Below are 27,320 nucleotides of genomic sequence, written 5' to 3'. Positions count from 1 at the left end.
AACTCCCATTGTAAATACAACCCATATTTATGCTTATTTATTTTTATCTTGTGTCCTTTAACCATTTGTACATTGTCAAAACACTGTATATATATATCATATGACATTTGTAATGTCTTTACTGTTTTGAAACTTCTGTATGTGTAATGTTTACTGTTAATTTTTGTTGTTTTTCACTTTATATATCCACTTTGTATGTTGTCTACCTCACTTGCTTTGGCAATGTTAACACATGTTTCCCATGCCAATAAAGCCCTTGAATTGAATTGAATTGAATTGAATTGAATTGAATTGAGAGACAGATAGAGATAGAGAGAGAAACAGGGAGAGAGACAGAGACAGATACAGAGAGAGACAGCTAGAGACAGAGAGAGAAACAGGGAGAGAGACAGAGACAGATACAGAGAGAGACAGATAGAGAAACAGGGAGAGAGACAGAGAGAGAAAGAGAGAGAGACAGAGAGAGAGAGACAGATACAGAGAGAGAAACAGGGAGAGAGACAGAGAGAGACAGAGACAGATACAGATAGAGACAGAGAGAGAGAAACAGGGAGAGAGACAGAGACAGAGAGAGAGAGACAGAGAGACAGATACAGAGAGAGACATGGAGAGAGACAGCAAGAGAGACAGAGACAGAGAGAGACAGAGACAGATAGAGACAGATACAGATAGAGACAGAGAGAGACAGATAGAGACAGAGAGAGAAACAGGGAGAGAGACAGAGACAGAGAGAGAAACAGAGACAGATAGCGACAGAGAAACACAGAGAGACAGATGGAGACATAAACAGACAGAGATAGAGACATAAACAGACAGAGATAGAGACAGAGAGAGACAGATAGAGAAACAGGGAGAGAGACAGAGAGAGAGGGAAGGAAGGGGAGAGAAAGAGGGAGAGAGGAGAGTGATATCTTGTGACAGAGGGGGAGTGGGACATGTCCACTGATATATGATATCTTGTGACAGAGGGGGAGTGGGACATGTCCACTGATATATGATATCTTGTGACAGAGGGGGAGTGGGACATGTCCACTGATATATGATATCTTGTGACAGAGAGGGAGTGGGACATGTCCACTGATATATGGTATCTTGTGACAGAGGGGGAGTGGGACATGTCCACTGATATATGATATCTTGTGACAGAGAGGGAGTGGGACATGTCCACTGATATATGATATCTTGTGACAGAGAGGGGGAGTGGGACATGTCCACTGATATATGATATCTTGTGACAGAGAGGGGGAGTGGGACATGTCCACTGATATATGATATCTTGTGACAGAGAGGGAGTGGGACATGTCCACTGATATATGATATCTTGTGACAGAGAGGGAGTGGGACATGTCCACTGATATATGATATCTTGTGACAGAGAGGGGGAGTGGGACATGTCCACTGATATATGATATCTTGTGACAGAGGGGGAGTGGGACATGTCCACTGATATATGATATCTTGTGACAGAGTGGGACATGTCCACTGATATATGATATCTTGTGACAGAGAGGAAGTGGGACATGTCCACTGATATATGGTATCTTGTGACAGAGGGGGAGTGGGACATGTCCACTGATATATCATATCTTGTGACAGAGAGGGGGAGTGGGACATGTCCACTGATGTATGATATCTTGTGACAGAGAGGGAGTGGGACATGTCCACTGATATATGATATCTTGTGACAGAGAGGGGGAGTGGGACATGTCCACTGATATATGATATCTTGTGACAGAGTGGGACATGTCCACTGATATATGATATCTTGTGACAGAGAGGGGGAGTGGGACATGTCCACTGATGTACACTCACTGCGAGGCGAATGCTTGGCTGACCATTATTGGGTAGCTGTCTGATAGGGATCACAAACCATCTGTCACCCCCCCCCCCCCCCCCCCCCCCCACACACACACACACACACACACAGACACAGGCAGGGCCCAGCCTGGCACAGCACGGCCAATGTGATTATCAGATATGAGTCTGCTAGCATGATGAGTGTCTCTCAGCACCAGGGTCACAACATCACACAGCGGAGGTGGAGGAGGAGCATGCTGCAGAGACTGCTGAGGTCATTAACTCATACCTCAATGTCTGTTCGTCAGATGAAGCAGCCAGCACTGAGAGGAACTGCTTCCGTCTACAACTATTACTCATTAGAAAGAACTGGACGTGAATCAATCCAAGCGGGTGATATGTTCACTTGAGATAGGATAGGAGACGCATAGCAAACCCAGCGGCAGGTTTCCTAGTGGTTAGAGCGTTGGGCCACGAACCAAAAGGTTCCTGGATCAAATCCCCGACATGACAAGATGAAAATCTGTCGTTCTGCCCCTGTGCAAGACAGTTAACCCACTGTTCCCCGGGTGCCGAAAATATGGATGTCGATTAAGGCAGCCCCCCACACCTCTCTGAATTGGAGGGGTTGGATTAAATACAGAAGACACATTTCAGTTGAATGCATTCAGTTGGTCAACTGATTAGGTATCCCCTCTTCCCTCAAACCAAATTGATAGTAAATCCTCTTTCAAGTGTACCGTCTCACCCTAAACCCACAGTGGTTCTGAGGAAGAGGATTCAGTGTAGTCAGTAAGGTCCCCTGCAGGCCAGGGAAATGGGACAGACTGACAGTGAATTCTGCATCCTCTCTGAATGGTGACATCATGTTTTCTCTCAGAATGACTGACAGCCAGGAGTCCCAATCATCTGTGAACCTGGGAGTCTCTAACTGAGCAGACCTGGAACACTGTCCCTCCCTCCCACCAGCTTGTTCCCATTCCATTATGTTTCACAATCCCATCTCTCTCTCAGGCATCATGTGATTCCTATTGATTTCCAAAGGCTGTGTTGTGTAAGGGTCAATTTGGGTCCAGAGTGGAAAATAAGAGCATGAAGAGATAAGGATGATTGGGGCGAGCCAGGGGTCCAAATATTGATATAGTTTCTGCACAGCTCACTTTTCTAAATCAATCTTATATTTACTGAGGAGGACTGAGCTCTTGAACAATGGAAAATGTGTCAATTTCACTATCTTTTTAAATGTTTTTATCTATAAGAGTGGTGAAGAAAAGGGAGAGGATGTTTGTTCTGGGTTGTTTTTTCACGTATCACAACAAGCACCAGATATAACCTGTATGGTATCACGGTCTTATCATCTGAAAGCTGCCGTTGGAGCTGATATGAACATGTAACTAACATCCGGCTGTCCGTGTTTCCATGGAGACGGGGCTGATATTTGATTAGGGCTGAAAACACATATCTCACTGTATATATCTAGATTTTTGTTTAAATGTTTTTTTTTCTAAATAAGCTTTGTTGTACAATTTAAAGTTAAATTATACAGCATTTAAAACAGTCAGCAATAACCTAATGAATTCAGAGTTTTTGTAATGATACCTAGGCTGAATATGAGCCTTACACAACCATAAAACCCACTAATCATTTAATTATTCTATCAAAAATAGTTTAACCTGCTGTTTTTGCAATAATCACTGATCTGGCTTTCAGGTCAGTCTATAAAAATGCCCTTTTTGTTATAAATATAACCAGAACCATGAATAATCACTGATAATATAGCAGGCATTATAGAAAATCAACACTGGTCTCACAAACAGTCTCTCAAGCACAAGCCCACGTGCTAGTGAGTAGTTAACTCATTTATTTATTTCAAGTTTAGCCCATTTGGATCCAGGTATAATTTCACAAGCTGTGAATTCAGTTAACAAGGCAAATTGTTGTGAACGCACCCGTCTGTCCGTCTCCCTTCTTACATAGCACATATTGCACTTTTACTTTCTTCTCCAACATTTCATTTTTGTATTATTTAAACCAAATTGAACATGTTTCATTATTTATTTGAGGCTAAATCGATTTCTATTGATGTATTATATTAAAGTTAAAATAAGTGTTCATTCAGTATTGTTGCAATTGTCATTATTACAAATACATTCAAAAAATCGTCCAATAATCGGTATCGGCGTTGAAAAATCATAATCATAATCTACACTAAACAGCTTGTATAACAATCTTTATTTGACTAAAATGCTGCTAGCATTGGTACCATAATGCTCGCACGACAAACTGATCATTCATTTTCCAGAATGAATATTCATTGGTGTCACGCCTACTCCCGGGACCCCGGCGTTCGACGTCACCGGTCTACTAACCACCGGTCCTGGCAATTATTATTACGCACACCTGGTCCCCATCATTACGCACACCGGGTCCCCATCATTATGCACACCTGGTCCCCATCATTACGCACACCTGGTCCCCATCATTACGCACACCTGGTCCCCATCAATACACACACCTGGTCCCCAGAATCACGCACACCTGGTCCCCATCATTACGCACACCTGGTCCCTATAATTACGCACACCTGGTCCCCATCATTACGCACACCTGGTCCCCATCATTACACACACCGGGTCCCTATCATTACGCACACCTGGTCCCCATCATCACGCACACCTGGTCCCATCATCACGCACACCTGCTCCCCATCATTACGCATACCTGCTCCCCGTCATTACGCACACCTGGTCCCCATCATTACGCACACCTGGTCCCTATCATTACGCACACCTGGTCCCCATCATCACGCACACCTGGTCCCCATCATCACGCACACCTGGTCCCCATCATTACGCACACCTGGACCTCATCATCACCCCGATTACTCTCCCTTTACTTAGCCCTCAGTAGCCTCAGTCATTAGACAGTATTGGTTTTATTTACGATCTGTATGCTTCTCCTGTTTTGTTCATCTTCATGCTTCTTACTATTAAACTAACCTTCTGCACCTGCTTCCTGACTACAATTGGTACATACGTTTTAGTAGTGTCTGCTCTGCTCGAAATGTGAGGAGTTGAAACATAAACAGGGTATGGTTTGAAAGGTTACCTTCTCTAGAACAGTAAAATAATGTCTCCATGTGTTTTGGTGTCCATATGACCCATTCTGTCGGACCAAACCTCAAATGCAAATAGTGAGTTGAAACCCTTTGTCAGAGAGGAAAAAGTGATCACTGATCTTTGTTGTTGTGAGTGGTAGGGGGAGGGGCTTGGGAGAATGACGCAAAGCCGGAGGTTTCATTCTCACCAAAACCTGTCCAAAATAAGCCCAATGCATTTCTATGCGCTTATTTTGAACCTAAGCTTGTCGCCTGCCTTCCCGCCTTTGGCACAACGACTCCCATTGTTAGGGCGGAGACATTAGCATCATTATTATATACACATCTCTGGTGTAAATAGGAAGGTGCACAGCACAGAAGGAGCGAACGAGACGAGACCAAAAAAACAATGAGAACAAGAGGACGCTCATAAAAACGAAAAATACAAACAACCTTGATTCTGCAATACAGGTATTTGGAATATCACGTAAAAACATGAATTAATCAAATGTATTTGATATATCGCCCAGCCCTATATTTGACCCCATGCTGACCCCTGGGTACAAGCTGGTGTAGACAGATGGGGCACCCCAGGACCTGGCTAATGTGTGGTCAGCAGCATGGGTGCCTGGTGTCACACCCCCATCTAAGAACCGGACAATCCCCTCCCCACCCCCACACTGACAGACACGTGCATTTGGCAAGATCTGAAACCAGGCCGGTTTCTTGAATCTCTCGGTGGCACTGGGAGAGATGGAGGCTTAGGCTGCCATGGGGAGAGATAATGTCACAGGTTTCCAGAGGAAGGAAAACAGACGCATTCAAATTCTGTATGTAGCACTGCAAATGTGGGCACAGAGATGACCGGGCAGGCTGTGGTGACACTGTAGCGGGGGAAGGGTTGGCATCTTACCCGCAGGGCAGTGATGGTGGTGGGGTCACGGATCCTCCCTTCCTCGTCCTTCAGGTTGTAGCCCTCCGGTCTCTTGTCCCGCTCACTGACCTTCCACAGCTTCACTGTTTTATCTGCAGGGAGGAGAGGAGGAGGAGGAGGAAGGAGGGGAGGGAGGGGTGGAGGAGGGGAGAGAGGGATGAGTAACAGCAGGCTTGGGATTGGCTAAAGGAAAGGTGTGATGGCCTGGCTGACTGGCTGGCCATCTGTACTAAGGAGAGGAGGGGGACTCAGTAGTCTGCTGTGCTGCTACAGTATTGGAAGCAGGCCACTGCTGAGGTTTGGCATGACATAAATAGATAAGAAATATATCAGCCTCCAATTAACCTGATCAAAGTTCCTGATGCTAGCCTAGCTTGTTCCACTGATGTCCAGGAGTCACTGTGCTGATTCAAGTTCCCCGTCTAATACATTGACTGAAAGGCGAAAGGAAAGGTACGGCAGTATTGTAAAGGTCACTTCCTGTCTCTGGTGGCACTTAACTCAACATAAAACAGCTGCTTGGCTAACATGAATGGGCCTTACAACACAATAAATAATGTAATGACGGTATTGGAACCATTAACAAACATTAACATCGACTGGTCTAGTGAGCAGTTAGATATGCTGATATCACTAGAACAAACAGGAGTAGAAGGTGCGCCACCAACGTGCAACCAAGAGCATTTTAGAACGAATAGGCACGACTCTGCTCACATAACGCCTGTTCCTTCCTAGATTTCACTAGGACTAGCAGTGTGGCTTGCCATTGGTGGAGAGGAGGAAGTGGCTCACCATTGGTGGAGAGGAGGAAGTAGGCAGCGTTCTGTTGAGGCAGCCATCGTATCTTGTTGATCTTCTCCTCGATCTCCAGGCTCTTCAGGTAGTCAAACTCAGGCTCGTGGCTCTGGAAGGTGCTGTAAACATTATACTCCCCTCTCCTGTGGGGCTGGTTCTTACTCTGAAACAACAACAAGTATGTTTGAGTTTGTGGAAGATGTTCTGCTATTATTCAGGTATTAAGACATGCCCTGCATGACCTAGTCACTACCCACTTTATGTTTGTAAAAGCAATGTACATCCAATCCATTATTACTACAACTTGTTATGTTTGACTATTTCATTGTGCGTATTGTTATTGACTAATGTACTGCATTGTTGAGGGAGCGTTTTGTTGTACATTTATACCTGCTGTAAACTGTATGTGACTAATACAATTTGATTACATTTATTTGATAGGCCAGTGTTTCAGCATGAGGATACAGGGGAGGATACAGGGGAGGATACAGAGAGTGGGGATCGTCCTATTTGCCATGAATAGGCAACATTAAGGAAACAGCAACCCAAGACTTGCACAGCAGCAAATGTGTCGATGGCCTGGTTTCTGCTTTCTACATCAAGCATACATACAGGAGGGGCTGTCAAAACCCCAGGAACCAACAAAGCAAAGACTGTAGTACGTGGACCAGTCACCAAAATCTGTCTCCGGTATCGTACGCGTTGACATAACCGCTGACATAGTGCAGCCATTTTGCCTCCACATGGTAGAAATTCAAGAACTCAGGCAAAAGCGGGTTAAATCTATTGTAAGGTTGTCAAGATGTGTAGTCAGGGTGGCAGAGATAGCTCAATGGGAACCCAGCAACCTAGCTTCAGCTCAGCCAACACGGCAGGTCAGGACTCACCTCAGGAAGCTTCAGAATCAATAGAGCCAAATCAGATGACCAAACAGGAGGGGGCGGGGGGCTTTTAATGGAAACAGATTTGCCTTCTGCGGTGGTAAAGACAGGGGAAGGGGGAAAGGAGGGGGAGACGAGAGACGGGAGCACCTCTGGTGTGGGGATTAGTGGATACTATGGAGCGCTTTGAAATCAGCCGGAAAGAAAAAGAAGGGAAAGGAGGAAGAGGAAGAAAGTGGGATTCAGTCAGTCCCTGAATGGGGGATTCAGCCAGTCAGTCCCTGGAAGTGGGATTCAGTCAGTCAGTCAGTCCCTGACAGGGGAATTCAGTCAGTCAGTCATTCCCGGAAAGGTGGATTCAGTCAGTCAGTCAGTCCCTGGAAGGGAGATTCAGTCAGTCAGTCCCTGGAAGTGGGATTCAGTCAGTCAGTCCCTGAAAGTGGGATTCAGTCAGTCAGTCCCTGGAAGGGAGATTCAGTCAGTCAGTCCCTGGAAGGGGGATTCAGTCAGTCATTCCCTGGAAGGGAGATTCAGTTAGTCAGTCCCTGGAAGTGGGATTCAGTCAGTCAGTCAGTCCCTGGAAGGGGGATTCAGTCAGTCAGTCCCTGGAAGTGGGATTCAGTCAGTCAGTCCCTGAAAGTGGGATTCAGTCAGTCAGTCCCTGACATTCATATTTTAACTGCAGTGAGACAGAAGATTCAGACACTGTCTAGTCCTTCCATCCAGCTTCCACAGGAAATGCTATAGGCCTCCCAGAATCAACTGTAATCTCTCCATAATACCTCCTACCACCATTGAATAAACATCCACAGCCTTTCAACACCACTACTACTACACAGTAACCCAGGGAGTGAAAACCTACAGGAGGGTAGCTCTCCATGAACAGGGTTGGAGTGAAAACCTACAGGAGGGTAGCTCTCCAGGAACAGGGTTGGAGTGAAAACCTACAGGAAGGTAGCTCTCCAGGAACTGGGTTGGAGTGAAAACCTACAGGAGGGTAGCTCTCCAGGAACAGGGTTGGAGTGAAAACCTACAGGATGGTAGCTCTCCAGGAACTGGGTTGGAGTGAAAACCTACATGATGGTAGCTCTCCAGGAACAGGGTTAGAGTGAAAACCTACAGGATGGTAGCTCTCCAGGAACAGGGTTGGAGACCGCTGAGTTAGTGACTCATAGAAAAACAGGATGTGATGTGACATGAAGAGTACGGAGTCTTGGCTGGTCTTACCTCCTGTTCTCTCTGAAACACCACTACTCTCCCTCCCTTGTCCCCGGTCGCCAGCAGCTCTCCAGTCGGGTTGAACTCAACCGTGGATATGATGTCAGCTGGAACAGAAAACACAAACGGAAAACAACACATTACCTCACTGAGATACACAATACGACAGTAAAGTACATTACCAACCTACTATATGCCTGAAAGAGTCATGTTCTGTTTCCTTCATCTCATTGACAACCGTGAAATCTACTTTCAAAACCCAACTATGTGAAATTGAAGTGGTTAATGACTTGAAATAGGAAAGGGAAAGACGCAGAGTGGAGTGAAAAGGTCTACTTTCACGTGGTCATCAAGTCTTTGAAGACCTGCTCTCTCCCGAGCAGAAAGGAATGCTCAGATAGCATGTCCATGGATCGAATCAATTCTGTGTGCTGCTAGCCTACCTCAGGGCTGATGAAAGGCCTGGACCAGCACTACAACCTGCAGTCTTCACAATACTACCACCCTCTCGCACCCCGCTTGCCCCCCCCCCCCCCCCACTGTCTGTCACCAACCCATTCATATGCAAAACCCTCCCACACATCTCCCAGACACACATCAGATCTCTACAACAACATGGAATGGTGAACATGGAGAATTATACACAGAGATAGCCTGCTGCTTCCCCCTGTAGCAGGGAAGCGTTCACAATAGGTTGCCGCAACTCAATCGCATGAGATCAGATACAAATGACATCTTTGCTCCCATACGTCGCACACTCGGGGGCACTTCATTCTGTGGTTGACAGTGACATTTCATGACAAAGGAGCCACCCCACACCCCCCTCTCTCTCTACAATATTAAAGATGATAGATAAATGCTATACACATGTTCATATATAGGGATAGAAGATAGAGTCATTCTTTACAGACCCCAACAGAGTGGCCAGGCAGCCAACCGTTGACAATGATCCAGAACTATTATTATTATCTGCCAGAAACATACTAGACTTCAGAGAATCCGCTAAGACAACACTAACAGACATATGTGTGTGTGTTTGACACAAATGTCTCAATTAACCCATCTCTATTTCAGGGCCTTAGAGAAATAGCAAAGGAAGCTGCTATTTTTGGCTGTCTTGCTTTGTGATGAGGACTATTTAAACCAGAGAGGAAAGTAGAGGACTATCTAAACCACAGAGGAAAGTAGAGGACTATCTAAACCCACAGAGGAAAGTAGAGGACTATCTAAACCACAGAGGAAAGTAGAGGACTATCTAAACCCACAGAGGAAAGTAGAGGACAATCTAAACCCACAGAGGAAAGTAGAGGACTATCTAAACCACAGAGGAAAGTAGAGGACTATCTAAACCACAGAGGAAAGTAGAGGACTATCTAAACCACAGAGGAAAGTAGAGGACTATCTAACCCACAGAGGAAAGTAGAGGACTATCTAAACCACAGAGGAAAGTAGAGGACTATCTAAACCCACAGAGGAAAGTAGAGGACTATCTAAACCACACAGAGGAAAGTAGAGGACAATCTAAACCCACAGAGGAAAGTAGAGGACTATCTAAACCACAGAGGAAAGTAGAGGACTATATAAACCCACAGAGGAAAGTAGAGGACAATCTAAACCCACAGAGGAAAGTAGAGGACTATCTAAACCACAGAGGAAAGTAGAGGACTATATAAACCCACAGAGGAAAGTAGAGGACTATCTAAACCACAGAGGAAAGTAGAGGACTATATAAACCCACAGAGGAAAGTAGAGGACTATCTAAACCCACAGAGGAAAGTAGAGGACTATCTAAACCACAGAGGAAAGTAGAGGACTATATAAACCCACAGAGGAAAGTAGAGGACTATCTAAACCCACAGAGGAAAGTAGAGGACTATCTAAACCCACAGAGGAAAGTAGAGGACTATCTAAACCCACAGAGGAAAGTAGAGGACTATCTAAACCCACAGAGGAAAGTAGAGGACAATCTAAACCCACAGAGGAAAGTAGAGGACAATCTAAACCCACAGAGGAAAGTAGAGGACTATCTAAACCACACAGCCACAGAGGAAAGTAGAGGACTATCTAAACCACAGAGGAAAGTAGAGGACTATCTAAACCACAGAGGAAAGTAGAGGACTATCTAAACCACACAGGAAAGTAGAGGACTATCTAAACCACACAGGAAAGTAGGATAATCTGGGATGTTTAATTAAGGCAACCCCTCACCAGGGAGCGTCGATGAGCTGCGACACTACGGAGGAATTTAGAGGCAGATGCTCTGTCTGTCTGTCTGTCTGTCTGTCTGTCTGTCTGTCTGTCTGTCTGTCTGTCTGTCTGTCTGTCTGTCTGTCTGTCTGTCTGTCTGTCTGTCTGTCTGTCTGTCTGTCTGTCTGTCTGTCTGTCTGTCTGTCTGTCTGTCTGTCTGTCTGTCTGTCTGTCTGTCTGTCTGTCTGTCTGTCTGTCTGTCTGTCTGTCTGTCTGTCTGTCTGTCTGTCTGTCTGTCTGTCTGTCTGTCTGTCTGTCTGTCTGTCTGTCTGTCTGTCTGTCTGTCTGTCTGTCTGTCTGTCTGTCTGTCTGTCTGTCTGTCTGTCTGTCTGTCTGTCTGTCTGTCTGTCTGTCTGTCTGTCTGTCTGTCTGTCTGTCTGTCTGTCTGTCTGTCTGTCTGTCTGTCTGTCTGTCTGTCTGTCTGTCTGTCTGTCTGTCTGTCTGTCTGTCTGTCTGTCTGTCTGTCTGTCTTGTCTGTCTGTCTGTCTGTCTGTCTGTCTGTCTGTCTGTCTGTCTGTCTGTCTGTCTGTCTGTCTGTCTGTCTGTCTGTCTGTCTGTCTGTCTGTCTGTCTGTCTGTCTGTCTGTCTGTCTGTCTGTCTGTCTGTCTGTCTGTCTGTCTGTCTGTCTGTCTGTCTGTCTGCTGTCTGTCTGTCTGTCTGTCTGTCTGTCTGTCTGTCTGTCTGTCTGTCTGTCTGTCTGTCTGTCTGTCTGTCTGTCTGTCTGTCTGTCTGTCTGTCTGTCTGTCTGTCTGTCTGTCTGTCTGTCTGTCTGTCTGTCTGTCTGTCTGTCTGTCTGTCTGTCTGTCTGTCTGTCTGTCTGTCTGTCTGTCTGTCTGTCTGTCTGTCTGTCTGTCTGTCTGTCTGTCTGTCTGTCTCTGTCTGTCTGTTCCTGTCCGTCTGTCTGTCTGTCTGTCTGTCTGTCTGTCTGTCTGTCTGTCTGTTCTGTCCTGTCTGTCTGTCTGTCTGTCTGTCTGTCTGTCTGTCTGTCTGTCTGTCTGTCTGTTGTCCTGTCTGTCTGTCCTGTCTGTCTGTCTGTCTGTCTGTCGTCTGTCTGTCCTGTCGTCTGTCTGTCTGTCTGTCTGTCCTGTCTGTCTGTCTGTCTGTCTGTCTGTCTGTCTGTCTTCTGTCTGTCTGTCTGTCTGTCTGTCTGTCTGTTCTGTCTGTCCTGTCTGTCCTCTCTGTCGTCTGGTCTGTCTGGTCTGTCTGTTCTGTCTGTCTGTCTGTCTGTCTGTCTGTCTGTCTGTCTGAAAACCTGCTGCCATATCAATACCACCACAACTCACTGTTCACATTAACAGCCTCTCAAGAGTCCCCGCCCCTCTCTTGACTCAATGTGTAATTTACCAACCTCGAAGAAGACAAAGAGCCTTTCTTGCTGTGTACATGAGTGTATGTGCTGCTGGGTGTTGGTGTATGCTGCAGCGGTAAGCTCTGCTATAACAGCCAGCAGAGGAGATTTGTCTCTAAATGGAGGAGCTGTGTGTCTAGTATGCATAACCCTCCTCACCCCCAACACCCAATCTATCAATTAACATCCTCTGTCTCCTCATCTAACCCTGTAGTTTGCCGTGTGCCCACGTCACACACAACCAAAATAACCCGACACACTTAGCTACCCCTCATGATCTGTGGACTGAACGTACCAAAACAGTGATTCAGGTCAGGACATCCAGAACTGAGATGTATCACGTAGAATATCTCGTTCTGGCATTGTGAGGTTAAGAGAATCCAACTGACATGTCTAGAATGGATGGAACAAAACGAGTCGCTGGTGAGTTTTCCCTTAAGCAGATTGTGGTTCGATCGATTCCTGCCTTTGACACATCTTCCCTGGTCTTCCTCTAGCAGATGCATCTATTTTAGAGTCTGTGTCTGCCCGGCTACACTGTTGCTATGCAATCATTTCAGAGATAACGGTACACACTCTGTCTAGTGAGCTGTGTGGAGCGGCCTCTCATCTGCAGGTTTAATTGTATTGTTCCAGCGTCTCCTTAGACCTGAAGAGACTAGTCCCTCGCTCGCACACACACGTGCGCACGCATGCACACGCACACAACACTCACGCACGCCCGCACATGCACACACACACCCAGAAAACATGCTAACAGAGTGCTAAACCGGCAAAGCTTGGTCCTGATTAAAATAATGAATATTAAAACAAACAAGGCTTTTAAATAATTATGTTTTTTTCCAGGAGCAGAAAGAGAGACAGAAAGAAAAAGAGAGACGTGATGAAAGGAAAAGATATAGATGTGCTTTGTGTTTTTAAAAGAGAGAGAGAGAGAGAGAGAGAGAGAGAGAGAGAGAGAGAGAAAGAGAGAGAGAGAGAGAGACAAATGGAGTGAAAGAGAGAGAAACAGAGAGTGAAAGAGAGGGAGGGAGAGTGAAAGATAGTGGGAGTGAAAGAGAGGGAAGGCTGGGTTGTTATATGTTTACCCTAGTGCACCTCCATGTTGTCTGCTTTTGTAGGAGATTTAAGGTTCCCATGACGACCTCCTCCTAAACTAGCAGGGGCTGAATGAGGAGGACTTTGTTCTTGGGCTTTGAATTGGCATCATCAGACTGCATCTTCTCTTGCTACTGCTTCATATTCATATACACTATACTCCCCTCCCCTTCCACTTACATACATACAGTGCTTCAGAAAGTATTTACACCCCTGGGCTTTTCACACTCTTTGTTGTGTTAAAGCCTGAATTTAAAATGGATTAAATTGTGAGCGTGAAAAACCAAGCAGCCTTGCAGTTCCTGACACACTCAAACCGGTGCACCTGGCACCTACTACCATACCCCGTTCAAAGGCACTGAAATCTCTTGACCTCTGAATGGCAGACAGAGACAATCCATGTCTCAGTTGTCTCAAGGTTTTAAAATCCTTCTTTAACCTGTCTCCTCCCCTTCATCTAAACTGATTGAAATGGATTTAACAACTGACATCAATAAGTGATCATAGATTTCATCTGGATTCACCTGTCCTGTCTGGGTCATGAGCATGCTTTGTAAACCTCACTACTTCTCCCCCAAACAATACTTGAATCTATGACATCAAGCTCCATATAAGGGCATATTGTGACATTTCTTTGTAGCGGGGTTTTCCCTCACGAGGGTGCACGTACTCATGCACAGTTGTTACCGTCTCCGCTGCTGTGGCAGCCGGCTATATAAAATAACGAAAGAAAATAATTGCAAATATTTCAGGTGGAAAAGAACACAAAAATAGCTCACTCAATCGTACGCTTTCAAATAAAACAATGAATTGGTCCACAGTTTGCGGATTTGTGACTCATACATTCACTGACAATGGAGCAGAGCCAGGCCTGCATCCACCAACATGACCCAGGTTTGCAGCTGTCTCAGTTCTGCACTCCAGGGAGAGAGAGGGATAGAGGGCAACCTTCACTGAAATAGTTTCAATGTATGGAATCACTTGGGAGTTTCTGGATTTTGGGTAAACTTCTCCTTAAACACCACTGAGGTAATACATCTGTGACCAAGTGAGCCAGACACAATCCCCACCACCTCTTCTTGTAAACCAGACTGAGGTAATACATCTGTGACCAAGTGAGCCAGACACAATCCCCACCACCTCTTCTTGTAAACCAGACTGAGGTAATACATCTGTGACCAAGTGAGCCAGACACAATCCCCACCACCTCCTCTTGTAAACCAGACTGAGGTAATACATCTGTGACCAAGTGAGCCAGACACAATCCCCACCACCTCTTCTTGTAAACCAGACTGAGGTAATACATCTGTGACCAAGTGAGCCAGACACAATCCCCACCACCTCTTCTTGTAAACCAGACTGGAGAAATATTATGTGTCGACGATGGTCAAAGCAGGATGTGTGTCTCTGAGGTCACTGGTCACTTTCATAATGGAACACTAGACACTTTAATAATGGAACACTAGTCACTTTAATAATGGAACACTAGTCACTTTAATAATGGAACACTAGTCACTTTAATAATGGAACACTAGAGACTTTAATAATGGAACACTAGAGACTTTAATAATGGAACACTAGTCACTTTAATAATGGAACACTAGACACTTTAATAATGGAACACTAGACACTTTAATAATGGAACACTAGTCACTTTAATAATGGAACACTAGACACTTTAATAATGGGACACTAGTCACTTTAATAATGGAACACTAGAGACTTTAATAATGGAACACTAGTCACTTTAATAATGGAACACTAGTCACTTTAATAATGGAACACTAGACACTTTAATAATGGAACACTAGAGACTTTAATAATGTTTACATACTGCTTTACTCATCTCATATGTATATACTGTATTCTATTCTACTGTATTTAGTCAATGCCACTCCGACATTGCTCGTCCTAATATTTATATATTTCTTAATTCCATAATTTTACTTTTAGATTTGTGTGTATTGTTGTGAATTGTTAGATATTACTGACAAACACAAACATTTCACTATACCTGCAATAACATCTGCTAATTATGTGTATGTGACCAATAACATTCGATTTGCTTTGATTTGAGATAGCTCTTGTTTGCGTGTGTTTGTGTTATCTTATTGTGTTCCAATGAGACAGGGAGTATGATGCTGAGAGACCAACCACTAAGTGCCAATACAGACAAGACATAGAGAGGAGCTGGGAATGGAGAGCCTCATGACAGGCTGAAAGAACGCCCTTTAGCTCGGGACACAATAGTCCCCTATGTGATGCCTGTGACACAACTTGGGCAACTGACTGTCTGTATGCCAAGTGGTACCATTGTTAGCTTAGCACCATGACATGAGCCAAGAGTCCTCCTGATTACAGGACAAACGCATCAGGCCTGTGTGTGTGTGTGCTGCTTATCCCTCACTGTGAGGTACAGCTGTCCTATCGTGTGTACCCAATGCCACCCTATTTCCTATATAGTGCACTGCTTTTGACCAGGGCCCATAGGGCCCTTATATAGGGAACAGGGTGGCATTTGAGAAGCATATAGTGTGATGGAGAGAGATGTACAGTACAGTCAGCGGTATGGATATCCTGAAAATCAGGGACAGGACAGGATTTATTTTATTTTTATTTCACCTTTATTTAACCAGGTAGGCTAGTTGAGAACACCTTTATTTAACCAGGTAGGCTAGTTGAGAACAAGTTCTCATTTGCAACTGCGACCTGGCCAAGATAAAGCATAGCAGTGTGAGCAGACAACAAAGAGTTACACATGGAGTAAACAATTAACAAGTCAATAACACAGTAGAAAACAAAGGGGGAGTCTATATACAATGTGTGCAAAAGGCATGAGGTAGGCAAATAATTACAATTTTGCAGATTAACACTGGAGTGATGAATGATCAGATGGTCATGTACAGGTAGAGATATTGGTGTGCAGAAGAGCAGAAAAGTACATTTAAAAAAAAAACAGTATGGGGATGAGGTAGGTAAAAAAGGGTGGGCTATTTACCAATAGACTATGTACAGCTGCAGCGATCGGTTAGCTGCTCAGATAGCTGATGTTTGAAGTTGGTGAGGGAGATAAAAGTCTCCAACTTCAGCGATTTTTGCAATTCGTTCCAGTCACAGGCAGCAGAGTACTGGAACGAAAGGCGGCCAAATGAGGTGTTGGCTTTAGGGATGATCAGTGAGATACACCTGCTGGAGCGCATGCTACGGATGGGTGCTGCCATCGTGACCAGTGAGCTGAGATAAGGCGGAGCTTTACCTAGCATGGACTTGTAGATGACCTGGAGCCAGTGGGTCTGGCGACGAATATGTAGCGAGGGCCAGCCGACTAGAGCATACAAGTCGCAGTGGTGGGTGGTATAAGGTGCTTTAGTGACAAAACGGATGGCACTGTGATAGACTGCATCCAGTTTGCTGAGTAGAGTGTTGGAAGCCATTTTGTAGATGACATCGCCGAAGTCGAGGATCGGTAGGATAGTCAGTTTTACTAGGGTAAGCTTGGCGGCGTGAGTGAAGGAGGCTTTGTTGCGGAATAGAAAGCCGACTCTTGATTTGATTTTCGATTGGAGATGTTTGATATGAGTCTGGAAGGAGAGTTTGCAGTCTAGCCAGACACCTAGGTACTTATAGACGTCCACATATTCTAGGTCGGAACCATCCAGGGTGGTGATGCTAGTCGGGCATGCGGGTGCAGGCAGCGACCGGTTGAAAAGCATGCATTTGGTTTTACTAGCGTTTAAGAGCAGTTGGAGGCCACGGAAGGAGTGTTGTATGGCATTGAAGCTTGTTTGGAGGTTAGATAGCACAGTGTCCAAAGACGGGCCGAAAGTATATAGAATGGTGTCGTCTGCGTAGAGGTGGATCAGGGAATCACCCGCAGCAAGAGCAACATCATTGATATACACAGAGAAAAGAGTCGGCCCGAGAATTGAACCCTGTGGCACCCCCATAGAGACTGCCAGAGGACCGGACAGCATGCCCTCCGATTTGACACACTGAACTCTATCTGCAAAGTAATTGGTGAACCAGGCAAGGCAGTCATCCGAAAAACCGAGGATAGAGAAAGACAGTATAGACAGACAGGAACGAGACAGGCAGGATTGAGAAAGACAGGATAGACAGACAGGAACGAGACAGACAGGATAGAGAAAGACAGGATAGACAGACAGGAACGAGACAGGCAGGATTGAGACAGACAGGTTTGAGACAGACAGGATAGACAGACATGATCGAGACAGACAGTATAGAAAGACAAGATAGACAGACAAGATGGAGTATAGAAAGACAGGATAGACAGACAGGATAGACAGACAGGATCGAGAAAGACAGTATAGAAAGACAAGATAGACAGACAAGATGGAGACAGACAGAATCGAGACAGACAGGGCTAGCCAGGATAGACAGACAGAATCAAGACAGACAGGGCTAGCCAGGACAGGACAGACAGACAGAATCGAGACAGACAGTATAGAAAGACAGGATAGACAGACAAGATAGACAGACAGAATCGAGACAGACAGTATAGAAGGACAGGATAGACAGACAAGATAGACAGACAGGATAGACAGACAGAATTGAGACAGACAGTATAGAAAGACAGGATAGACAGACAAGATGGAGACAGACAGGATAGACAGACAAGATGGAGACAGACAGAATCGAGACAGACCGTATAGAAGGACAGGATAGACAGACAAGATGGAGACAGACAGAATCGAGACAGACAGGGCTAGCCAGGACAGGATAGACAGACAGGATCGAGACAGACAGTATAGAAAGACAGGATAGACAGACAGGATGGAGACAGACAGAATCGAGACAGACAGGGCTAGCCAGGACAGAAGAGCCACTGACGGCTTACGTGTAGATAAGCACTATGTTCTCTCCTGTCTCATTTAGCCTATTGGATCCAACACCATTTACAAATGAGGAACTTTATGGAACATCTCTATGTGCAAATAGGAAAGTACAGTTGATGTCGGACATTTACACACACCTTAACCAAATACATTTATACATTACTTTTTCACAAATCCTGACATTTAATCCTAGTAAAAATGCCCCGTCTTAGGTCAGTTAGGATCACCACTTTATTTTAAGAATGTGAAATGTCAGAATAATAGTAGAGAGAATTATTTATTTCAGCTTTTATTTATTTCGTCACATTCCTAGTGGGTCAGAAGTTTACATACACTCAATTAGTATTTGGTAGCATTGCCTTGAAATTGTTTAACTTGGGTCAAATGTTTGACGTAGCCTTCCACAAGCTTCCCACAATACATTGGGTGAATTTTGGCCCATTCCTCCTGACAGAGTGGGTGTAACCGAGTCAGGTTTGTAGGCCTCCTTGCTCGCACACGCTTTTTCAGTTCTGCCCACACATTTTCTACAGGATTGAGGTCAGGGCTTTGTGATGGCCACTCCAATACCTTGACCATGTTGTCCTTAAGCCATTTTGCAACAACTTTAAAAGTATACTTGGGGTCATTGTCCATTTGGAAGACCCATTTGTGACCAATCTTTAACTTCCTGACTGATGTCTTGAGATGTTGCTTCAATATATCCACATAATTTTCCTCCCTCGTGATGCCATCTATTTTGTGAAGTGCACCAGTCCCTCCTGCAGCCAAGCATCCCTAAAACATAATGCTGCCACCCCCGTGCTTCATTATGGCCAAACAGTTCTATTTTTGTTTCATCAGACCAGAGGACATTTCTCCAAAAAGTATAATCTTTGTCCCCATGTGCAGTTGCCAACCGTAGTCTGGCTTTTTTATGGCGGTTTTGGAGCAGTGGCTTCTTCCTTGCTGAGCGGCCATTCAGGTTATGTCGATATAGGACTCATTTTACTGTGGATATAGATACTTTTGTACCTGTTTCCTCCAGTATCTTCACAAGGTCCTTTGCTGTTGTTCTGGGATTGATTTGCACTTTTCGCACCAAAGTACATTCATCTCTAGGAGACATTCCTGAGCGGTATGACGGCTGTGTGGTGGTGTTTATACTTGCGTACTATCGTTTGTACAGATGAACGTGGTACCTTCAGGCATTTGGAAATTTCTCCCAAGGATGACCCAGACTTGTGGAGGTCTACCATATTTTTTCTGAGGTCTTGGCTGATTCAAGGAAAGAGGCACTGAGTTTGAAGGTAGGCCTTGAAATACATCCACAGGTACACCTCCAATTGATTCAAATGATACTAATTAGCCTATCAGAAGCTTCTAAAGCTATTACATCATTTTCTGGAATTTTCCAAGGTGTTTAAAGGGACAGTCAACTTATTGTATGTAAACTTCTGACCCACTGGAATTGTGATACAGTGAATGTGTGAAATAATCTGTCTGTAAACAATTGTTGGAAAAATGACTTGCGTCATGCACAAAGTAGAAGTCCTAACCGACTTGCCAAAACTATAGTTCGTTAACAAGAAATTTGTGGAGTGGTTGAAAAACTAGTTTTAATGACTCCAACCTAAGTGTATGTAAAGTTCCGACTTCAACTGTAAATAAGGTCGCTGAGCTGTAAATCTTCTATCTACAATAAGAGACACTCCAACTTCAAGAGTCAGGCTAGGCTACATAAAGTCAGGCTAGGTTACATAGAGTCAGGCTAGGCTACATAGAGTCAGGCTAGGCTACATAGAGTCAGGCTAGGCTACATAGAGTCAGGCTAGGCTACATAGAGTCAGGCTAGGCTACATAGAGTCAGGCTAGACTACATAGAGTCAGGCTAGGCTACATAGCTCCGTGCGCTAGCTTTGTCCCCATGTCTTGTCAAACACGCCTTTGTATTTTGGTACTGCTGAGGATCCAGCCCATAGAAATACAGCAGCATTCAGCTGTATCTTTACGTCCTCCGCTCGTCTTTCATTTCAGATTCAATATCTCCTTCATATGCATCGTCTCAGAAGTGCTTGCTCCACACAGCGAAGCAACGTTGGCAGCAGAGAGTTTGCATCGTCTGCATCTCTTTGTAACTTTTTCCCCAAAGAACTGCGTGCTCTTGTTGCCATCTCTTGTTCCACTTTACATATCTAACTTTACCTGCAACAGGCCTGTCAACTTTCCACCAGCTCCTTCTTCCTGCAAATAAACTGTGACATCAAGCTCCATATAAGGGCATATCGTGAGCAGGGTTTCCCTCATGAAGGTGCTCATGCTCAGTTGTTACCCATCTCCCCTGCTGCTACATAAAATAATGATATAAAATAATCGCAAATGTTTTAGTTGAGAAAAAAAAGTTAAATTTGACTTCTGATAAAAAATCCCTAATTCAGCTGTAGACGCTCAATAAAACAATCACACAGAGTGAGGCTTGCATCCAGCAACTTCACGAGTCATGTGACCTGTTGTTGCAGCGGTCTCAGATCTGCACTCCATGGAGAGAGAGGGCAAACACCACTGAACTAGTTTCAATGTATGGAATCACTTGGGAGTTTCTGGATTTTAGGAACACTTCTCCTTTAAATCACATTGTTCTACATACAGCGATAAAAACAAAACACAAACACCCTCATACCACACTGACACACACACACACACACACACACACACACACACACACACACACACACACACACACACACACACACACACACACACACACACACACACACACACACACACACACACACACACACACAGTGTGTCAGGGCAGAGCAGCATGCTCAATACATTGATCAGGCTACATGACGAAAAGGCGTATCGGAGAACACAAAGCAGAGTAGAACAGAGCGGGCTGAACGGAGAGGGGGGGGTGGGGGGGGGGGGGGGCAGGAATAATTACCATCTAAATCATATTCACATTCCACATGGAAACGGAATTCCAAATGATATCTCCAAGGCGGGAAACATGCTGACCTAATTAGGCCCCAGGAGTATCCAGTTTTTGAACTCCTTTTTCCAACGTTTTCGTTCCTTATCATCAGAGGAGAACCTGGTGGAAAAATTCCACCAACAAAGAGAATGGAATAGTATTAAAGATTTAGAGGGAATGATGCGCCAGAGGGTGAATTGTTTTCTTCTCATTAACAACCAAGCTCTATCTTGCTTCTTTATTGTGGACAAGGTATAGCTGAACACAAAATGCACACATTGTTTGTCCTGTGATGTAAAACGACAACTAAAGAATATAATATACATGTATTTCATACTGATGTGTGTGCTCCCTTCATGTAATTGCTGTGAGCATTTTTTAAATCAAATAAAATCAAAGTTGACTGGTCGCGTACACAGATGTGCAGGTGTTATAGCAAAGAAAGAAATAACACAAAAAATATATACTTCAAAGTTTTCTAGGAGCTAGAAAAAGGGCTGTGCCACCTTGTCAGATATTCACCATCTGTTCATCAAACAGAAAATCATCAAAGAAATTTAGAATAAAGTTCTGTTCTGTTTTGCTCTGTGTGTGTGTGTGTGTGTGTGTATGAAATCGGCCCTAATTAATCGGCCATTAATCGGTCGACTTCTAGTGTGTAACCACGAGTGTGTGGGAATATCTCACTCAGTACTGGTGTGAATCGATGGGTGAGACACAGTGTGATTTCAAGGGCGGATTCCTTTTTCCCATGATTTACCCATTAGATTGGAAAGCTGGCACGGTCATCCCCCTCTTCAAAAGGGGAGACACTCTACACCCAAACTGTTACAGACCTCTCTCCTATCTATCATACCCTGCCATTCTAAAGTCTTCGAAAGCCAAGTTAACAAACAGATCACCAACCTTTTAGAATCCCACCGTACCTTCTCCACTATGTAATCTGGTTTCCGAGCTGGTCATGGGTGCACCTCAGCCACACTCAAGGTCCTAAACGATATAATAACCGCCATCGATAAAAGACGGTACTGTGCAGCCGTCTTCATCAACCTGGCCAAGGCTTTCGACTGTCAATCACCGCATTCTTATCGGCACTCAATAGCCTTGGTTCCTCAAATGACTGCCTCGCCTGGTTCACCAACTACTTCTCAGCTTGAGTTCAGTGTGTCAAATCGGAGGACCTCTGGCAGTCTCTATGGGGGTGCCACAGGGTTCAATTCTCGGGCCGACTCTTTTCTCTGTGTATATCATCGATGTCGCTCTTGCGTCGGGTGATTCCTTGATCCACCTCTACGCAGACGACACCATGCTGTATACATCTGGCCCTTCTTTGGACACTGTGTTAACAAACCTCCAAATGAGCTTCAATGCCATACAACACTTCTTCCGTGGCCTCCAACTGCTCTTAAATGCTAGTAAAACTAAATGCATGCTTTTCAACCGATCGCTGCCCGCACCCTCCCGACTAGCATCACTACTCTGGACGGTTCTGACTTAGAATATGTGGACAACTACAAATACCTAGGTGTCTGGTTAGACTGTAAACTCTCCTTCCAGACTCACATTAAGCATCTCCAATCCAAAATTAAATATAGAATCGGCTTCCTATTTCGCAAAACAAAGCCTCCTTCACTCATGCTGCCAAACATACCCTCGTAAAAACCCTACCAATCCTTGACTTCGGCGATGTCATTTACAAAATAGTCTCCAACACTCTACTCAGCAAATTGGATGTAGTCTGTCACAGTGACATCCGTTTTGTCACCCAAGCCCCATATACTACCGACCACTGCGACCTGTATGCTCTCGTTGGCTGTCCCTCGCTACATATTCGTCGCCAAACCCACTGGCTCCAGGTCATCTATAAGTCTTTGCTAGGTAAAGCCCCGCCTTATCTCAGCTCACTGGTCACCATAGCAACACCCACCCGTAGCACGCGCTCCAGCAGGTATATTTCACTGGTCATCCCCAAAGCCAACGCCTCCTTTGGCCGCCTTTACTTCCAGTTCTCTGCTGCCAATGACTGGAACAAATGGCAAAAATCACTGAAGCTGGAGACTTATATCTCCCTCACTAACTTTGAGCATCTGCTGTCAGAGCAGCTTACCGATCACAGCACCTGAACACAGCCCATCTGTAAATAGCCCACCCAATTACATCATCCCCATATTGTTTTTTTTCTTCTCTCTTTTGCACTCCAATATCTCTACTTGCACATCATCATCTGCACATGTATAACTCCAGTGTTAATGATAAATTGTAATTATTTCGCCACTATGGCCTATTTATTGTAGAGGTCGACTGATTAACCGATATGGCCGATTTTTACAATACATTCGTTAATCTGCATTTTTGGACGCCGATTATGGCCGATTACATTGCATTCCACGAGGAAACTGCGTGGCAGGCTGACCACCTGTTACGCGAGTGCAGCAAGGAGTCAAGGTAAGATGCTAGCTAGCATTAAACTGATCTTATGAAAAACAATCAATCTTCACATAATCACTAGTTAACTACATATGGTTGATGATATTACTAGGTTAACTAGCTTGTCCTGCGTTGCATATAATCAATGCAGTGCCTGTTAATTTATCATCGAATCACAGCCTACTTCGCCAAACGAGGGATGATTTAACAAAAGCGCATTCGTGAAAAAAAGCACAATCGTTGCATGAATGTACCTAACCATAAACATCAATGCCTTTCTTAAAATCAATACACAGAAGTATATTTTTTTAAACCTGCAAATTTAGTTAAAATAAACTAATGTTAGTAGGCAATATTAACAAGGGAAATTGTGTCACTTCTCTTGCGTTCATTGCACGCAGAGTCAGGGTATATGCAACAGTTTGGACCACCTTGCTTGTTTCAAACTAATTTGCCAGAATTTGACATAATTATGACATAACATTGAAGGTTATGTAATGTACAGTGCCTTGCGAAAGTATTCGGCCCCCTTGAACTTTGCGACCTTTTGCCACATTTCAGGCTTCAAACATAAAGATATAAAACTGTATTTTTTTGTGAAGAATCAACAATAAGTGGGACACAATCATGAAGTGGAATGACATTTATTGGATATTTCAAACTTTTTTAACAAATCAAAAACTGAAAAATTGGGCGTGCAAAATTATTCAGCCCCTTTACTTTCAGTGCAGCAAACTCTCTCCAGAAGGATCTCTCTTCAGTGAGGATCTCTGAATGATCCAATGTTGACCTAAATGACTAATGATGATAAATGCAATCCACCTGTGTGTAATCAAGTCTCTCTATAAATGCACCTGCACTGTGATAGTCTCAGAGGTCCGTTAAAAGCGCAGAGAGCATCATGAAGAACAAGGAACACACCAGGCAGGTCCGAGATACTGTTGTGAAGAAGTTTAAAGCCGGATTTGGATACAAAAATATTTCCCAAGCTTTAAACATCCCAAGGAGCACTGTGCAAGCGATAATATTGAAATGGAAGGAGTATCAGACGACTGCAAATCTACCAAGACCTGGCCGTCCCTCTAAACTTTCAGCTCATACAAGGAGAAGACTGATCAGAGATGCAGCCAAGAAGCCCATGATCACTCTGGATGAACTGCAGAGATCTACAGCTGAGGTGGGAGACTCTGTCCATAGGACAACAATCAGTCGTATATTGCACAAATCTGGCCTTTATGGAAGAGTGGCAAGAAGAAAGCCATTTCTTAAAGAAAAAACATAAAAAGTGTCATTTAAAGTTTGCCACAAGCCACCTGGGAGACACACCAAACATGTGGAAGAAGGTGCTCGGGTCAGATGAAACCAAAATTGAACTTTTTGGCAACAATGCAAAACGTTATGTTTGGCGTAAAAGCAACACAGCCCATCACCCTGAACACACCATCCCCACTGTCAAACATGGTGGTGGCAGCATCATGGTTCGGGCCTGCTTTTCTTCAGCAGGGACAGGGAAGATGGTTAAAATTGATGGGAAGATGGATGGAGCCAAATACAGGACCATTCTGGAAGAAAACCTGATGGAGTCTGCAAAAGACCTGAGACTGGGACGGAGATTTGTCTTCCAACAAGACAATGATCCAAAACATAAAGCAAAATCTACAATGGAATGGTTCAAAAATAAACATATCCAGGTGTTAGAATGGCCAAGTCAAAGTCCAGACCTGAATCCAATCGAGAATCTGTGGAAAGAACTGAAAACTGCTGTTCACAAATGCTCTCCATCCAACCTCACTGAGCTCGAGCTGTTTTGCAAGGAGGAATGGGAAAAAATGTCAGTCTCTCGATGTGCAAAACTGATAGAGACATACCCCAAGCGACTTACAGCTGTAATCGCAGCAAAAGGTGGCGCTACAAAGTATTAACTTAAGGGGGCTGAATAATTTTGCACGCCCAATTTTTACGTTTTTGATTTGTTAAAAAAGTTTGAAAAATCCAATTCCACTTCATGATTGTGTCCCACTTGTTGTTGATTCTTCACAAAAAATACAGTTTTATATCTTTATGTTTGAAGCCTGAAATGTGGAAAAAGGTCGCAAAGTTCAAGGGGGCCGAATACTTTCGCAAGGCACTGTAACAGCAATATTTAGACTTATGGTTGCCGCCTGTTCGATAAAATACAGAACAGTTCCGTATTTCAAAATTATAGTTTCCGCATCTGACCATATTAATGACAAACGGCTCGTATTTCTGTGTTTATTATATTATAATTAAGTATATGATTTGATAGAGCAGTCTGACTGAGCGGTGGTAGCAGACTCTGGGTTTATTTTCTCTCGATAAGGGTAAGTGATGCTGGCCTCCTGTTGATGCCACAGAGAATGAGAGAGAGAGAGAGAGAGAGAGAGAGAGAGAGAAGCAAGCTGGTCCTGGGGCTCTGTTCACAAACACAAACAGACCCCACAGAGCCCCAGGACAGCAACACAATTAGACCCAAGCAAATCATGAGAAAACAAAAAGAGAATTACTTAACACATTGGAAGGAATTAACAAAAAAACACGGCCGCCGTAGGCAGACCTGGCTCTCAAGCGAAGACAGGCTATGTGCACACTGCCCACAAAATGAGGTGGAAACTGAGCTGCACTTCCTAACCTCCTGCCAAATATATGCCCATATTAGAGACACATATTTCCCTCAAATTACACAGACCCACAAAGACCCCAATTTGGATAAACTCCCATATCTATTGGGTGAAAAACCACAGTGTGCCATCACAGCAGCAAGATTTGTGACCTGTTACCACAAGAAAAGGTCAACCATTGAAGAACAAACTCCATTGTAAATACAATCCATATTTATGTTTATTTATTTTCCCTTTTGTACTTTAACCATTTGCACATTGTTACAACACTGTATTTAGACATAATATGACATTTGGAATGTCTATATTCTTTTGGAACTTCTGTGTAATGTTTACTGTTCATTTTGAATGTAAATTTCACTTTTGTTTATTATCTACTTCACATGCTTTGGCAATGTTAACACATGTTTCCCATGCTAATTAAGCCCTTAAATTGAACTGAAATTGAATTGAGAGAGAGTGAGAGAGAGAGAGAGAGAGAGAGAGAGAGAGAGAGAGACAGGGAGAGAGAGTGTGAGAGTGAGACAGGGAGAGAGAGAGAGAGAGAGAGAGAGGGAGAGAGAGAGCGAGAAAGAGAGAACGCGAGAAAGAGTGAGAAAAAGAGAGCCGGAGAGTGAGAGCGAGAGAGAGAGCGAGAGTAAGAGCAAGAGAGAGAGAGAGAGCGGGTGAGAGACAGGGAGAGAGCGGGAGAGAGAGAAAAAAAGTGAGACAGGGAGAGCGAGAGAGAGAGTGAGAGACAGGGAGAGAGCGAGAGAGCGAAAGAGAGAGAGAGCGAGAAAGAGTGAGCGAGAGAAAGAGAGATAGAGAGAAAGTGAGACAGGGAGAGCTTTCAAACGCAAGGGGTCAGGGGTCATGGTGCTGCATGAGAGCCCAGCCGCCCTGATAACACAAACCCCATCTTGTGTGATAATGTCAGAGAGGCCCCGTGGAAGGGGACAAGAGCTGAGTTTATCACTGCCCCCAACCATGCATTTCACGCACACCTACACACACACACACCTACACCTACACACACCTACACACACCT

At 44.4% G+C, this 27,320-nt stretch overlaps 1 protein-coding gene across 2 annotated transcripts in view; it reads right to left on the bottom strand.

The window, feature by feature from the left end:
• The window catches only part of LOC109873045 (serine/threonine-protein phosphatase 2A 55 kDa regulatory subunit B beta isoform), a 174,031-nt gene that overhangs the window by 17,054 nt on the left and 129,657 nt on the right, over positions 1-27,320 (bottom strand). For both annotated transcript variants that reach the window (XM_031807629.1, XM_020464547.2), the window contains exons 2-4: positions 8,732-8,829; positions 6,621-6,786; positions 5,808-5,920 (exon numbers count right to left, since the gene is read on the bottom strand). In XM_031807629.1, the coding sequence (XP_031663489.1) occupies positions 5,808-5,920; positions 6,621-6,786; positions 8,732-8,829 (377 nt within the window). The remainder of the gene's footprint in view (positions 1-5,807; positions 5,921-6,620; positions 6,787-8,731; positions 8,830-27,320) is intronic.

This window comes from Oncorhynchus kisutch, linkage group LG28 (assembly GCF_002021735.2).
Source record: "Oncorhynchus kisutch isolate 150728-3 linkage group LG28, Okis_V2, whole genome shotgun sequence".
Lineage (NCBI taxonomy): Eukaryota > Metazoa > Chordata > Actinopteri > Salmoniformes > Salmonidae > Oncorhynchus > Oncorhynchus kisutch.
Note: the sequence above shows the minus strand (reverse complement) of the source record. Positions and strands in the feature narration are given on the sequence as shown.